The sequence below is a fragment of the Clinocottus analis genome, unplaced genomic scaffold (genome assembly GCF_023055335.1).
Source record: "Clinocottus analis isolate CAN_PGR_092001 unplaced genomic scaffold, fCliAna1.0.p SCAF_44, whole genome shotgun sequence".
Classification (NCBI taxonomy): Eukaryota; Metazoa; Chordata; class Actinopteri; order Perciformes; family Cottidae; genus Clinocottus; species Clinocottus analis.
Genome location: NW_027176198.1, coordinates 273,073 through 288,733, shown reverse-complemented (window position 1 = coordinate 288,733; position 15,661 = coordinate 273,073). Strand labels below are relative to the sequence as shown.

The following is a 15,661-nucleotide window of genomic DNA, read 5'->3' as shown; positions in this document are numbered from 1 at the left end:
GAGATTATATAATGAGATTATATATATTTTAAAGGTCTTATGTTGCATTCAGCAGGATGTGACCCCTCCCCTTCCCCCCCTGCGCCCTCCCCCCTCCTCCCCTCCTCCTCCCTCACCCCCCAGTGGGAGGAGGTTACGCAATAAGCTATGAGTCAGGACGCAGACGATGCAACGAAGACGGCCAGGAGGAAGTAGGTCATAGTGTGTGTGTGTGTGTGTGTGTGTGTGTGTGTGTGTGTGTGTGTGTGTGTGTGTGTGTGTGAGATTGTTTCTTACGATCACTTATTTCATCACAGACCTTTTGCCTGGATACATGCGCTGCCCTTCACCCAAACACCTTGTAGCTGCAGGACCTTCGTCTTCTTCACTGTTTCATAATGTAACACATGAATACATGAGACATTCATCATTCACTGTTTCATAATGTAACACATGAATACATGAGACATTCATCATTCACTGTTTCATAATGTAACACATGAATACATGAGACATTCATCATTCACTGTTTCATAATGTAACACATGAATACATGAATGGACATAAACGAGAGGAAAACATTCCATTTCTTAATATATAAATCTAATTTGATCTCTCCTTGAGTGAGCTTTTGATCGTCCTGCATCTTCATCTTCAGACGTCTCAGTGTCTCTGTTGCCATGACAACTACACCAGCATGAACTGTGTCGTGATGCTGGGGCCTTTGTGTCTCTACTGGTCTCTACTGGCCTCTACTGGATCCTCCTCTTGGTTGATGCTCCTCTTGGTTGAACCTCCTCTTGGTTGATGCTCCTCTTGGTTAAACCTCCTCTTGGTTGAACCTCCTCTTGGTTGATGCTCCTCTTGGTTGAACCTCCTCTTGGTTGAACCTCCTCTTGGTTGATGCTCCTCTTGGTTGAACCTCCTCTTGGTTGATGCTCCTCTTGGTTGAACCTCCTCTTGATTGATGCTCCTCTTGGTTGAACCTCCTCTTGGTTGAACCTCCTCTTGGTTGATGCTCCTCTTGGTTGAACCTCCTCTTGGTTAAACCTCCTCTTGGTTGATGCTCCTCTTGGTTGATGCTCCTCTTGGTTGAACCTCCTCTTGGTTGATGCTCCTCTTGGTTGATGCTCCTCTTGGTTGAACCTCCTCTTGGTTGAACCTCCTCTTGGTTGATGCTCCTCTTGGTTGATGCTCCTCTTGGTTGATGCTCTCATAGTTCCAGAGTGAGGGTTGTGATGACCTTCAGACGTTGGTCCCTTGAGGATGAACTGAAGTCCCGTTGCAGACCCTCTGGTCCAGATATCTGCGAGTCCAGCACTTCAGCTTTCAGCCTCTGATCCCGCAGTGTTCATGTAAACAGGTCCAGGTGGACTTCGTGGACCTGTTGTTGGGTCAGATCCATGAACCAGGTGGTAGCGCTCCGTGTCTGCATCGCGTCATCGACGTGCATTCAACACATCTCTCTTTCCTCGCACGACACCTTTAGTTCACAGCAGCGTTTCAAACGTTTCAAACTCCATGAGCTCCTAACAGGAAGTGGAGAGAAGGGCGGGACAAGCGGGAAAGCACAGCGTCGTCTGTCATTGGTTCTCTTGTCTGACTGGAGCTGCTTTGAGGGAGTGGGCGGGGCTTCAATCCTCACGACGACGTGAACGAACGGCTGAAACGTGACGCTGTGTTTCCTCCTGCAGCTCCTCCTTACGGCTGGGAGGAGGCCTTCACTGCAGACGGGGACAAATACTTCATCAAGTAAGAGCAACAGCTCTTATGTCTATATATATATATATATATATATATATATATATATATATATATATATATATATATATATATGTATATATATATATATATATATATATATATATGTATATATATATATATATATATATATATATATATATGTATATATATATATATATATATATATATATATATATGTATATATATATATATATATATATGTATATATATATATATATATATATATATGTATATATATATATATATATATATATATGTATATATATATATATATCTATATATATATATATGTATATATATATATATATATATATATATATATATATATATATATATATATATATAGCTCATATATATATGTATATATATATATATATATATATATATATATATATAGTGCATGAATTAAGTATTGCTCATGAGTTAAATGTCAATAAGTCTTGTTGTGTTTCTGACTCCTGGCAGTCACATGACCCAGACCACGTCCTGGAGCCTCCCCACGAGCGGCAGCCCGACTCCTCCTCATCCTCCTCTTCATCCTCCTCATCCTCCTAATCCTCCTCATCCTCCTCCCGAGAGTTCGGAGCTGAAGGTCGAGCGGAACGGAGAGACGACGGACCGAAGGTCCATCGAGACGGAGATGTGAGACCTGCTGATTAGCTCACAGCAGTTAGCTCACAGCAGTTAGCTCACAGTAGTTAGCTCACAGCAGTTAGCTCTCAGTAGTTAGCTCACAGTAGTTAGCTCTCAGTAGTTAGCTCTCAGTAGTTAGCTCACAGCAGTTAGCTCACAGTAGTTAGCTCACAGCAGTTAGCTCTCAGTAGTTAGCTCACAGCAGTTAGCTCACAGCAGTTAGCTCACAGCAGTTAGCTCTCAGTAGTTAGCTCACAGCAGTTAGCTCACAGCAGCTTTACTTTGTGACGATGTCTGTCGTACGTCCATCAGAAGAGATGTTTCCGTGTTGTGACGTGTCTCCTGCTGGTTTCCACAGTTTAATATTCCAGTTTGAAAGGTTCCTCGTGTAAATAAAGTTTCCCGTAGAAAAGGTGTGTCCTCTGACTCTGAAGATGAAGCTGGAGACAAGGCGGTTTATGTCCAATAAGAAGATAAGTATGAAGGCAGATTTGTGTCTTTTTTACTAGAGCAAATTTCTTATTTGTAAGTAAATTATCTCGAAATCTTTGCTCTCAATTAAAAAATATTTTCTCTCAAATATAAATTGCTTTAAAAAAATAAAAAAACCCACTCTAAAAAAAATTGCTCTAAAAAAATCCCCACACACTCCAAATGAGTTCCTATTGGTGGGCTCACTGGGCTCTGGACTCACTCACACACTGACAGCAGGTTATGATGACGTCGTGTTGCTCTGTTGTCTACATTATTTTAATGGAGCAGAACTTCTCTGTGTTCATGTTGTTGGTGTACCGTTAGCTCACAGCGGCTAACGGTACATGTACGTACCGTTAGCCGCTGTGAGCTAACGGTACATGCATTAGGTGCATGTACCGTTAGCTCACAGTGGCATCAAAATATTATCAAAATAAAAATCTAAACACTATTTTTGAAATTTTCTTCTGAAAACTCTTCTTCTGCAGAGGTAAGGTAACAAAATAAAAGCTGATGGTGTGTGTGTGTGTGTGTGTGTGTGTGTGTGTGTGTGTGTGTGTGTGTGTGTGTGTGTGTGTGTGAGGGGCCAAGCCAATATCCGTCCTGCCTCAGGCTCCAATTATTGATTTTCCTTCACACTGGCAAGTGCAGTTATAAATATGTGTTGCGCCGGGAAACACTGATGACACACACACACACTCTCACACACACACACACACACACACACACACACACACACACACACACACACACACACACACACACACACACACACATGAATACCTAAACCTAAACATAGAGCTGAATGCATGACCATGTTTACTGATGTGTTTTCTTCTGATCTTCAGCTGGAAACAGAGGACAGAATTATTAATTTAACACAATGATTTGTTCAAATTATGACCAACATGACAACCTGTACATCTACTCCTCCTGCTCCTTGTCCTCCTCCTGCTCCTCCTGCTCCTCAGGCTGCTGGAGCGACGGCGGCTGCTGATTGGATAAAAGTAGGTCAAGCCTGCCCACTCATGTGACCCAGCATGCCGCTCTGCAGTGTGTGTGTGTGTGTGCATGTGTGTGTGTGTGTGTGCATGTGTGTGTGTGTGTGTGTGTGTGTGTGTGTGTGTGTGTGTGTGTGTGTGTACAATCAATTAAATTAAAGGGATAAAATATTACAAAACAAATTATATATATGATGTGGATTATAAATATAATATATGTAGATATAGATATTAGATATAGATATTATATATATATATATATATATATATATATATATATATTACATATTCATAATATATAATGTATATAATATATAATGTGTATATATATATATATATATGATTTTAATATTTTGACATGCATAAGTTTTTTCTTTACTGAAGTTGCTTCACAGCAAAGAGGATCAGTTTCTTCCTGGTCTGAAGATCATAATCATAATTCATAAGAGTTATGAACGGTAATAAATGCTGCACTGTGATTGGCAGAGGGAGAGGGGGCGTGGCTGGTTCGCGGTGTGACGTCATCAATCTTCCAGTCTCCCTCGGGCTCGAGTCTCGCTGTCTGAGTCCGGTTCTCATCCCGGTCCTCCTGCAGCAGCGGACACGCGCCTCTCTCTCTCTCTCTCTCTCTCTCTCTCTCTCTCTCTCTCTCTCTGCTGTTGTTGTTGTTGTTGTTGTTCTGGTGGTTGTTGTTGTTGTTGTGGTGGTGGTGGTGGTTGTTGTTGTTGTGGTGGTTGTTGTTGTTGTTGTGGTGATTGTTGTTGTTGTGGTGGTTGTTGTGGTTGTTGTGGTGGTGGTGGTGGTTGTTGTTGTTGTGGTGGTTGTTGTTGTTGTTGTGGTTGTTGTTGTTGTTGTTGTGGTGGTGGTAGTTGTTGTTGTGGTGGTGGTTGTTGTTGTTGTTGTTGTGGTGGTGGTAGTTGTTGTGGTGGTGGTGGTGGTGGTGGTGTGGGAGAGGATGCAGAAGATGTCCTGGCCTCCCGGCGGCCCGTTCGGCCCCGTGGCCGCGCACGGCGTGCTGAAGTCTCTGCTGGAGAAGCCGGTGTCGCTGCCGCGGCCGCGAGAAGGTGAAGCCCGGCTGGGGGCCGCGGGCGCGCGCCCGTATGACCGCGCGCGCGGAGGGGTTTTCTGCGAGAGGAGATCGGCGCTGCGGCTCGCGGCGTGTTTGCGGCTGCAGGACCCTTTAGAGCAGAGGGGGTCCAACACACGGCCCGCGGGCCGGACGCGGCTCCAGCGGGAGTCAAACAAAAGAAGTGAAAACGTTTTCAGGGAGGAAGCAAAAGCTGCGAATGGAGGATAAGTTTTAGTTTTTATTGAGTTCTGAGTTCCTCATCAGGAGGCTTTGAGGCGCATCTGATCCCGTCATGAACGAGGCGTCTTGAACGCATCACACAGCAGAGAGAGTCCAGCAAACACACAACTCTTCATGGACTTTACTGTAGAAAGAACTTCACCAAGCATTGAAACTGACTGAAACATTGTGTTGTTGTTGTTATTATTATTATTATTATTATTATTATTATTATTATTATCACGATGTGACTTGAGGTCAACATGGCGGCATGTGGCCGCTTCACTGAAATAAGTTTGAAGACAACATCCAGACTCACAATATGTTGTCCTCAAGGATGCATCCTCGAGAAAGGACCTAGGATGCAAAGTTTAAGGGCTCTTTCCGGATGTTTTATGAGCAGTCATGCATTCTCTCTCCTGACCACCAGGGGGCGACGCCTCTGGTTGTATAGAAGTCTATGTTTCATGTGTTAAAGTTGCCAAAAAGACAAAAAGATGAGTTTCATAGTTTGCTGCATAGAAGCAAATTGTCCTTCCAGATGTTTAATTATAATATGAACAGACTGAACGTTCCGCAGTGTGTGACCGGTTCCCTCGGTTCTCCTGCAGCGTTCAGCGTGGAGAAGGAGAAGAACCTGGAGGACGAGCGCAGCGCGCCGCAGTCGGCGTTCCTCGGCCCGACGCTGTGGGACAAGACGCTGCCGTACGACGGCGACGCCTTCCAGCTGGAGTACATGGACCTGGAGGAGTTCCTGTCCGAGAACGGCATCTCCTCCTCCTCCTCCTCCGGCGCCGCGGAGCACCTCGGCCAGCGCCAACCGGCGCCGGCGTGCCAAGCCCCGCCCACGTGCCAAGCCCCGCCCACGGCGACGCTCTCGGTCGTGGACCTGGCCTCCGTGTCTCTGAGCTGCCTGCACGGCAGCGCGGTGAGAGCAGGTAAACATCACATGACCATGTTCCTCCTCTGAAAACACCTGTCCTCATCTCCTCATCTCCTCATCTCATCTCCTCATCATCTCATCTCCTCATCTCATCTCCTCATCTCCTCATCTCCTCATCTCCTCATCATCTCATCTCCTCATCATCTCATCTCCTCATCTCCTCATCATCTCATCTCCTCATCATCTCATCTCCTCATCTCATCTCCTCATCTCCTCATCATCTCATCTCCTCATCATCTCATCTCCTCATCTCATCTCCTCATCTCCTCATCTCCTCATCATCTCATCTCCTCATCTCATCTCCTCATCTCCTCATCATCTCATCTCCTCATCTCCTCCTCACCTCATCTCCTCATCTTCTCATCTCCTCATCATCTCATCTCCTCATCTCCTCATCTCCTCATCTCCTCATCTCCTCATCTCCTCATCATCTCATCTCCTCATCTCCTCATCTCCTCCTCACCTCATCTCCTCATCTTCTCATCTCCTCATCATCTCATCTCCTCATCTCCTCATCTCCTCCTCACCTCATCTCCTCATCTCCTCATCATTAACTTGAGCTCTATCGCCCCCTGCTGGCAGCAGCTCGTCACTGCAGCCTCAGAGTCAGAGCTATGTTCCTTACAGATACATTTATTTATCATTTTAAAGTAAAGACGTGTTGGTGGTAAAGTGTATTAATATGTTAAAAGTAGTAAAATACCTTTAAAAGATTTCAGATAAATTCATATATAATATAAAATGATGAAAACGTAAAAATATTAATTTGCTTCTCCAATAATATTGAATCTGAAGTTGACATGTTTTTATTTTATTGTGTGTGTGTGTGTGTGTGTGTCTATATATATATATATATATATATATATATACTTATATATATAAATGTTTCTCTCCAGGCCTTCAGCGCTCCGGCACCGCTGCTTCCACCCGGCTCCCCGTCGGGTTCGAGCTGGACCCGGCCGACCTGGCGCTGTCCAGCGTGCCGGGTCGAGAGGCGTTCGACCCGCGCGGACGCAAGTTCTCGGCTGAGGAGCTGAAGCCGCAGCCGATGATGAAGAAGGCTCGAAAGATCTTCATCCCCGAGGACCTGAAGGTGAACCCAGCAGGCGTTTCCCCGCCTCAGCCTCAGATTATATTCTAGCTTCTTCTCCTGATGCACGCTGTCACACCGACCAATCACAGCGCACGTTAACGGCCACGCTACCACACCGACCTCCTTGTTTTTTACGTCTCCTTTGTCCTTGTTCTCTTCTTGTTTTTCTTGTCTCCTCTCTCCTTGTTTTACACGTCTCCTTGTTTTTCACGCCTCCTCTCTCCTTGTTTTTCACGCCTCCTCTCTCCTTGTTTTTCACGCCTCCTCTCTCCTTGTTTTTCACGCCTCCTCTCTCCTTGTTTTTCACGCCTCCTCTCTCCTTGTTTTTCACGCCTCCTCTCTCCTTGTTTTTCACGCCTCCTCTCTCCTTGTTTTTCACGCCTCCTCTCTCCTTGTTTTTCACGCCTCCTCTCTCCTCCCCTCTTGTTCTTTTCAACAGGATGATAAATACTGGGCGCGGCGCCGGAAGAACAACGTGGCGGCGAAGCGTTCCCGGGACGCCCGGCGGCTCAAAGAGAACCAGATCGCCATCCGGGCCTCGTTCCTGGAGAAGGAGAACTCGGCTCTGAGGCGCGAGGGGGCGGAGCTGAGGAAGGAGCTGGGCCGAACCAAGAACGTCCTGGCCGAGTACGAGGCCCAGCACGGGCCGCTGTAGGACGCGTCTACTGCTACACACACACACACATACACTTATATGTGTGTGTACACACAACAACACTCCCTCTGATCCAGAGAGCCTCCTCTCACTTTCACCGGCTGGTGGACGAGCAGCTCACCTTTTACTCATCTCTCTTTTTTATTTTTGTAATTTTCTTACTGAAGACGTCAAACTTTAAAACACACAGATAGTTTTTTTTCAAGCTCACAGGAGGAAATGAAGACTGTAGGGACTATTTTCAGCAGCGGATTACTCCACAAAAACCTTCTCTCCTCTTTACCCGGCTAACGACTAGCGGCTAACGACTAGCGGCTAGCGGCTAGCGGCCAGCGACTAACGGCTAACGGCTAACAGCTAGCGGCCGTGAGCAGAGCCCGTTTTTTGGGATCAATAAACACAAACACACACAAGTTTGGACGTCTGGCTGTGACTCCTCCCATCTTTGACCTCAGGCCCCGCCTCCTACCTGCCAATGCCTCGCTCTCTGCCAACTCCCCCGTGCGCAGGTGTTCCCACAATGCACCTGTCCACATGCACATACCTGAAGTGTGCCTCCTCCCGCTGCTCTGCTATTGGTCGGTCAGCGTCTGGTCATCATGATGTAATTAATAATAACAGAATCAAAATAGCTGAACATGATAAAGTTATTAGTATTCAACTGAACACACGCCACAGAGCAGCTGGTTCAGTTGTTTTCACTGCTGCATTCTGGGAAAATGCACCGAACCGCCGATCCCCAGAAGCGTGGGTACGACATCCACGGCACGCCGCCGATCAACGGAGATGATTCTGAATTCTTATTATTGTTATTGTCATTACAGTGATTTGTTGTAGAACGCAGATCACAAAACATATTGATGTCAGTCCTCGACGTGTTTTCAAAATGTTGTTTTCTGTGTTTTGAAGCTCAGAATTTGATGCAGAATCTATCCCAAAGCCACACAGGAGAAGTATGTCGTACGTTTCTTCCCCCGCGGTCCAGCGAGGCCTGAATGTAGAGCTGAAGCTGTGTCGTGTCGTAGCGATAGATACCGAGATAAACAAACTTATGTATTGTTGGTTTTCATGTTTACAGAGATAAGAGGTGTTTTTGTACATTTACAGTGTATTTTGTAACGGTCACATAGATATCACACATGTCTATATTACTTTACCGCTGTGTAGCTCAAATACCTCAACGCCTCGTCACACCTGAGCAGGTGTGTTAGAGATGCTCCGCCCACAGGAGTGTTTACCTGGGCAGGTGTGTTAGAGATGCTCCGCCCACAGGAGTGTTTACACGAGCAGGTGTGTTAGAGATGCTCCGCCCACAGGAGTGTTTACCTGGGCAGGTGTGTTAGAGATGCTCCGCCCACAGGAGTGTTTACACGAGCAGGTGTGTTAGAGATGCTCCGCCCACAGGAGTGTTTACCTGGGCAGGTGTGTTAGAGATGCTCCGCCCACAGGAGTGTTTACCTGAGCAGGTGTGTTAGAGATGCTCCGCCCACAGGAGTGTTTACCTGAGCAGGTGTGTTAGAGATGCTCCGCCCACAGGAGTGTTTACACGAGCAGGTGTGTTAGAGATGCTCCGCCCACAGGAGTGTTTACACGAGCAGGTGTGTTAGAGATGCTCCGCCCACAGGAGTGTTTACCTGAGCAGGTGTGTTAGAGATGCTCCGCCCACAGGAGTGTTTACACGAGCAGGTGTGTTAGAGATGCTCCGCCCACAGGAGTGTTTACCTGGGCAGGTGTGTTAGAGATGCTCCGCCCACAGGAGTGTTTACCTGAGCAGGTGTGTTAGAGATGCTCCGCCCACAGGAGTGTTTACCTGAGCAGGTGTGTTAGAGATGCTCCGCCCACAGGAGTGTTTACACGAGCAGGTGTGTTAGAGATGCTCCGCCCACAGGAGTGTTTACACGAGCAGGTGTGTTAGAGATGCTCCGCCCACAGGAGTGTTTACCTGAGCAGGTGTGTTAGAGATGCTCCGCCCACAGGAGTGTTTACCTGGGCAGGTGTGTTAGAGATGCTCCGCCCACAGGAGTGTTTACCTGGGCAGGTGTGTTAGAGATGCTCCGCCCACAGGAGTGTTTACCTGAGCAGGTGTGTTAGAGATGCTCCGCCCACAGGAGTGTTTACCTGAGCAGGTGTGTTAGAGATGCTCCGCCCACAGGAGTGTTTACCTGGGCAGGTGTGTTAGAGATGCTCCGCCCACAGGAGTGTTTACCTGGGCAGGTGTGTTAGAGATGCTCCGCCCACAGGAGTGTTTACCTGGACAGGTGTGTTAGAGATGCTCCGCCCACAGGAGTGTTTACCTGGGCAGGTGTGTTAGAGATGCTCCGCCCACAGGAGTGTTTACCTGGGCAGGTGTGTTAGAGATGCTCCGCCCTGGAGACTTTTTCATTTTGCTTTCCTTTTGTTCGCTGTGTTTTTGCTCTTTTTCTGTTTGTTCAAAGATTAATATTTTTCTTCTGTTTTTGTGTTTTGTTTCTCACGATGAAAATAAATAAAGATTTAGATCCAGTGTCTTTTTTTCTTGTTTGAGGTTTAAAACGCAGTTCAACAAACAAATAAAAAAATATGGTTTTTTCACATGTTCTCTGTGTTCAAGTGTTCTTATGAACCTCCAATGAGTTCTAATACTCGTGGTATTTCATTTCATTTAAAAATGTTTTTTAACATATATTTTTATTTATATATATATATATATGTATGTATATATATTTATATATATATGTGTGTATATATATATAAATATATATATTTATATATATATATATGTATATATATATATATATATATATATATATATACATACATATATATATACATATATATATATATATATATATATATATATATATATATATATATATATATATATATATATATATATATATATTATAATTATAGTACATCCAGCGTAATCCTGAGCAAGATTTGCCGTGGGTCTTTTTTCCAGCTCCATGGTTCAGGGCCTTAACAACATGAAACATACTAAGAACACACTTTTCTGGAAAGGTTAGAACATAAAGAATCTGAATATGCAACGAAAAGCACTGCAAAACAAAGCTTTGACATATTGGGAAGGTGTTTGAGTAAAAGAACCGTGTCGTTCGGTTCATAAATAGAAAAGTTACTTGTTCGAAGTGGAAACGTTCTTGTATTGTTGCTTTAAATCTTCAGGAGCTTCTGCTGGTGCCCTTTGACCTGGAAGCAGAAACGTCCTTCAGGGAAGCCTCCGCCTTCAAAACAGTCACACATCCATGGAGCCGCGAGGCTTGTGGGAATCTAACAAGGTAATCGTGTAAACTTCATATTTCTGCCTGTGAAGTCACACGCGGCTGCATTGACGGAGCATCACAGTCGTGTTGCTCAGTGAAATCTGACTTTGTTCAGGGAACTCTTCACTAGTTTAGTGAAACGTCGCTGCAGCAAGTTCATGGACTTCCATAAGTGCTTAAATTAAACGGTTACTTTATTGTGTTTTGTTCTCAGAAGGGTGACAGTATTGTAGAACTTTAAATGAAGTTATTAAACGTTGTGGTTGCAGAGATAATTAAGTTCATGTTTTAAAAAAAGAGAACCGTTTTCTCAAAAATCAAGCACTGGGAGTATTAAGATGCAGACTTATTGATAAATTATTATGATTTGTTGTCGTCACACTTTAATCAGTCTCATAAATATTAGTACGATTTAAACTTTTACAAGTTAAATAATAGTTTGCACATAAAAAAGTAAAAAAAACGAAAAGAAGTTTGAGACAAAACATTTTTTATTTGTTGTGCAAACATTAAAATATTTTGTTTCACTGCAGAAAACAATTAATAAACAGACAATAATAAACCTAATGCAGAACTAAATGAGAAACGTGGTCCTGTTGCATGCTGGGAGGTCTTTAATGAACACACCAGCAGGGGGCAGCACCGCCCTGCACAATGAATCACAGCTGTTATTGTTCTCACATTCATCTAAAATCAAAACCCTCCGTTTCCTGTTTATGAATTATCCAGAAGCACAAAATAAAGAAGAAAACATTGAGGTAACACACCTGAGATAACACACCTGAGATAACACACCTGAGATAACACACCTGAGATAACACACCTGAGATAACACACCTGAGGTAACACACCTGAGATAACACACCTGAGATAACACACCTGAGATAACACACCTGAGATAACACACCTGAGATAACACACCTGAGATAACACACCTGAGATAACACACCTGAGATAACACACCTGAGGTAACACACCTGAGATAACACACCTGAGGTAACACACCTGAGATAACACACCTGAGATAACACACCTGAGATAACACACCTGAGATAACACACCTGAGGTAACACACCTGAGGTAACACACCTGAGATAACACACCTGAGATAACACACCTGAGATAACACACCTGAGGTAACACACCTGAGGTAACACACCTGAGGTAACACACCTGAGGTAACACACCTGAGATAACACACCTGAGATAACACACCTGAGGTAACACACCTGAGATAACACACCTGTCTTCATTTGATATGAAATATCCCATGAAGGTGAGATAAGGTGAATGAACCCATAACATCCTGTAAAGGTGAGATGAGGTGAATGAACCCATAACATCCTGTAAAGGTGAGATGAGGTGAATGAACCCATAACATCCTGTAAAGGTGAGATGAGGTGAATGAACCCATAACATCCTGTAAAGGTGAGATGAGGTGAATGAACCCATAACATCCTGTAAAGGTGAGATGAGGTGAATGAACCCATAACATCCTGTAAAGGTGAGATGAGGTGAATGAACCCATAACATCCTGTAAAGGTGAGATGAGGTGAATGAACCCATAACATCCTGTAAAGGTGAGATGAGGTGAATGAACCCATGAGGTCGGTTCTTCAGGTGAAACCTGAACGTCGCTTCTCATTCGGTTCTTTCCCGCTGACTCGGCGTTGCGTAACTTCCTGTCCTCAGAGTGAAGAACAGATTACATCCTGATAATCTGTCGGTGCAAAGAAGCTGCAGAACACGGTTCAGTGTTTCAAGAGTTTTAATTCAAGAAGAATGCGACACACGTTCGCTGCACATTTCGTGTCCCGTAGGTTTCGGTCCGCTGGGCGCCAAAATGCCCTACCTTTTTCCCTGGACCTTGAACACCTCCGACAGATGCACCAATACATACGTTTATCCATAAGTAAGTACAATACATGCCAACAAGTATTTTGTATCCATAAGTAAGAACATTACATAGCAGGTGTTATTTATGCATAAGTAAGTCCTATTTCATGTCGATATCTTGAGGTTTTGTCTCATATGGGATGTGATGTGTCGCTGGATTCTGTACGTCGTTAGCGTTCCAGAAAGGTGTGAATGGTGTGTAGCATCAAGCTAGGGAAATGAACATTATATTTCTATAACTTGAGGAGCTTTCTCCAGTGACGTTTGAGTCCTTAGAGTCATTTTTATGGTTTATGTTAATATTTATAATATAAGATAATATAAGAAGATAAAAACAAACTTTGTTTGAGTCTCATTTATAGTTTACCAACACAACAGTTTCATATTTTACATCTTTATGCACAACAGTGGTTCCAATTGTGTTGAAGTGGACAGAAATGTTCCGAATGTTGCATTCAATGTTTATTTTTCACTGTTTCCATCCACAGAAGGTTGTCGGTTCTGCCGATATCAGATGGGATGGAGCCCCTGACGCGTCTCAGATTACATCCGACGTCACCGGCAGGTCCGACCTCTCGGCGTTGCGTGCCGCGGGGCCGATCCCCGTCCCCCTGAGCCTCATGTCGGCATCAGATGAGCCGGCGGGTCAGAAGTGAACACGACCAAACCTCTCAGCCTGTTGACAACCTGACGCTTACGCAACCCCCCCCCCCCCCACGGACACACACACAAAAACAGCACCGGGCAAAAGACAAACACATAATACGCGCCGCTAATACTGTGCGGCGGGCGCCATTTAATCCACCAACATGGAATATGAAGAGGTGGGGGTGATGGTGCGATTCACATGACGGACGGGACGCAGCAATTGGTCAGCTGCTCAGCTGGCTGTGCTGGTTTTTATGTAAGAGGATTTGTGTCCTCTGCGGCACGAGTCCTCCAAAGAGGATCATCCGCCGGCCGGCGCCAGAGCCAACGATGAGAGGCGACCGCCTGACGCGGGAGGCGACGGCCTTTTTTCTTTTTTTGGGGTCCAGGAGGATTTTGGTCGATTCAGGAAAGGAAAAGAGATTAGTTTGACATGTGTGACACAACGAATGTCCTGTGGAGCCAAAGAGCGGAGCGGTTCTGTTGATCCCAGCATGTGGACCACAGGTCAACCGGTTCCAGCGTCTGATCCCAGTTGTCTTTGTTTTTGAACACGTTCAGGAACAACACAACTAAAAACAGGTTTTTATTTTAAAAGCTCTCATTGAAGAGAAAACTCTCACTGACATTTGCAGTTCATCAAATCACCAGAAAACCAGTAAGCCGGTCCGAGCTGATATTTCTACCTCAGTGAACTGGTTCAAGTGGGACTCGTTGTCTAGGGTCTTGTGAGCCCGTCATATCAATCAATCAATCAATCAATCAATCAATCAATCAATCAATCAATCAATCAATCAATATTCGATGTCTTCTGGTCCTCGGCTGCTTCGGGCTTCCGGCTGGTTTAGGATGTCGGCACGAAGTAAAGGGGCTTCTGGGAGTTGTTCGTCAGTAGGTGTGTCCGAGTCCCTAAAGAAAACATGAAGACAGAAAATAAAGTTTTTTATGTCCCCTGAGGTCGAACCCTGCTGACGGCGTCTGGACTTGAATTCGACCGACACTGTGAAGACGTCCCCGTCCTTTCCCTCTGAAGAGATGAACAACGCGAGTCTCTGTCGCAGGATTTCCCTCCAAAACAAACATCAGCTCAGCGTCTCAATCGGCTTCTTTTAAATCTGTTAACGGCAACATCTGCTGCGTGACCCCTGACCCCTTAGCGGGCAGCGAGGGGTTAAGTCCCGCCTCCCAGCATACGTCACCGTGACGAGTGACCGGCTGCCGTCTGTCCGTCCGGTCATCATGTCCAGAGAGGGTTCATGTGATGGACGGGGGATTCAGCCCTCCACGCAGCCGGATGAAGAGCTTACGAGTCTGAGGCCTCGGGTCCAGAGTCTGGTCCTGATGATGCTCAGTCAGCTGTCTGTTGGTCCTCACTGGACCAATGAAGATCACATTTGGTTTCAGATATTGGTTGTCTGCAGAGGATTTAACCTCGGTGACTTTGAAGCTACAGCAGTCAGACTGAAATATCTCACGGACGATGTTTGACAATTATTTAGCAGCAACAGAACGTTGCCCGCTGTAAGTTGCCTTGACGCTCTTGTCCAAAGCAACTTGCATCTGTTCAGCAAAGGGGAGCAGTTCAGGGTTGAGTGTCTTGCTCATGGACACATCAAGGTGGACGAGCGGAGCCGGGGCTCGAGTGACCTCTGATTGAAGGACCACTCGGCTTCAGTCGCTCTGCCAGCCGTAAACTACCTGGACTTTTTTTTTGTGATCAAGAAATAGTTTTCTTGGGTTTGGCGAGACGACGCTGGAGTGAAAGCTTCCAGCAGCTTCAGAGAGAATCACACCGCCGCCATCTGTTTACAGCGCCCAGAGGCCATGTGCCAGGGGGCGGGGCCTAAAACAGGGGGTGGGGCCTGCAGCAGGGGGCGGGGCCTCCATACAAAGCTGCGTTTAGCTTCACGTGAGGTTTACATAACTTACAATACAGGAAACATTCAGTTTCACAATGTTCCAACTGTGGAAGTAGTTTTCTTTCTATATATATATATATATATATATATATATATATATATATA

The 15,661-nt window shown here is 45.2% G+C and overlaps 1 protein-coding gene across 2 annotated transcripts; it reads left to right on the top strand.

Moving 5' to 3' along the window:
• The first annotated feature begins 4,814 nt into the window (after positions 1–4,814).
• On the top strand, positions 4,815–9,156 carry hlfb (HLF transcription factor, PAR bZIP family member b). 2 transcript variants are annotated; one of them, XM_068599279.1, is made up of 4 exons: positions 4,815–4,915; positions 5,751–6,077; positions 6,979–7,175; positions 7,615–9,156. In XM_068599279.1, the coding sequence occupies exons 1-4, from the start codon at positions 4,816–4,818 to the stop codon at positions 7,828–7,830; spliced, it is 840 nt and encodes a 279-aa protein (XP_068455380.1). In that variant the 5' UTR covers position 4,815; the 3' UTR covers positions 7,831–9,156. The 2 variants fall into 2 exon arrangements, with proteins under 2 accessions (XP_068455380.1, XP_068455379.1); XM_068599278.1 differs by lacking the exon at positions 4,815–4,915 and having other exon boundaries at positions 5,012–6,077.
• Positions 9,157–15,661: the final 6,505 nt, after the last annotated feature.

Excerpts from the sequence above, each read along its gene's own strand:
- hlfb (XM_068599278.1), top strand. The coding sequence starts at position 5,600 with ATGTTTCATGTGTTAAAGTTGCCAAAAAGACAAAAAGATGAGTTTCAT. Across the intron at positions 6,078-6,978 it reads CGGCAGCGCGGTGAGAGCAG|GCCTTCAGCGCTCCGGCACC; the intron begins GTAAACATCACA and ends GTTTCTCTCCAG. Across the intron at positions 7,176-7,614 it reads TCATCCCCGAGGACCTGAAG|GATGATAAATACTGGGCGCG; the intron begins GTGAACCCAGCA and ends TCTTTTCAACAG.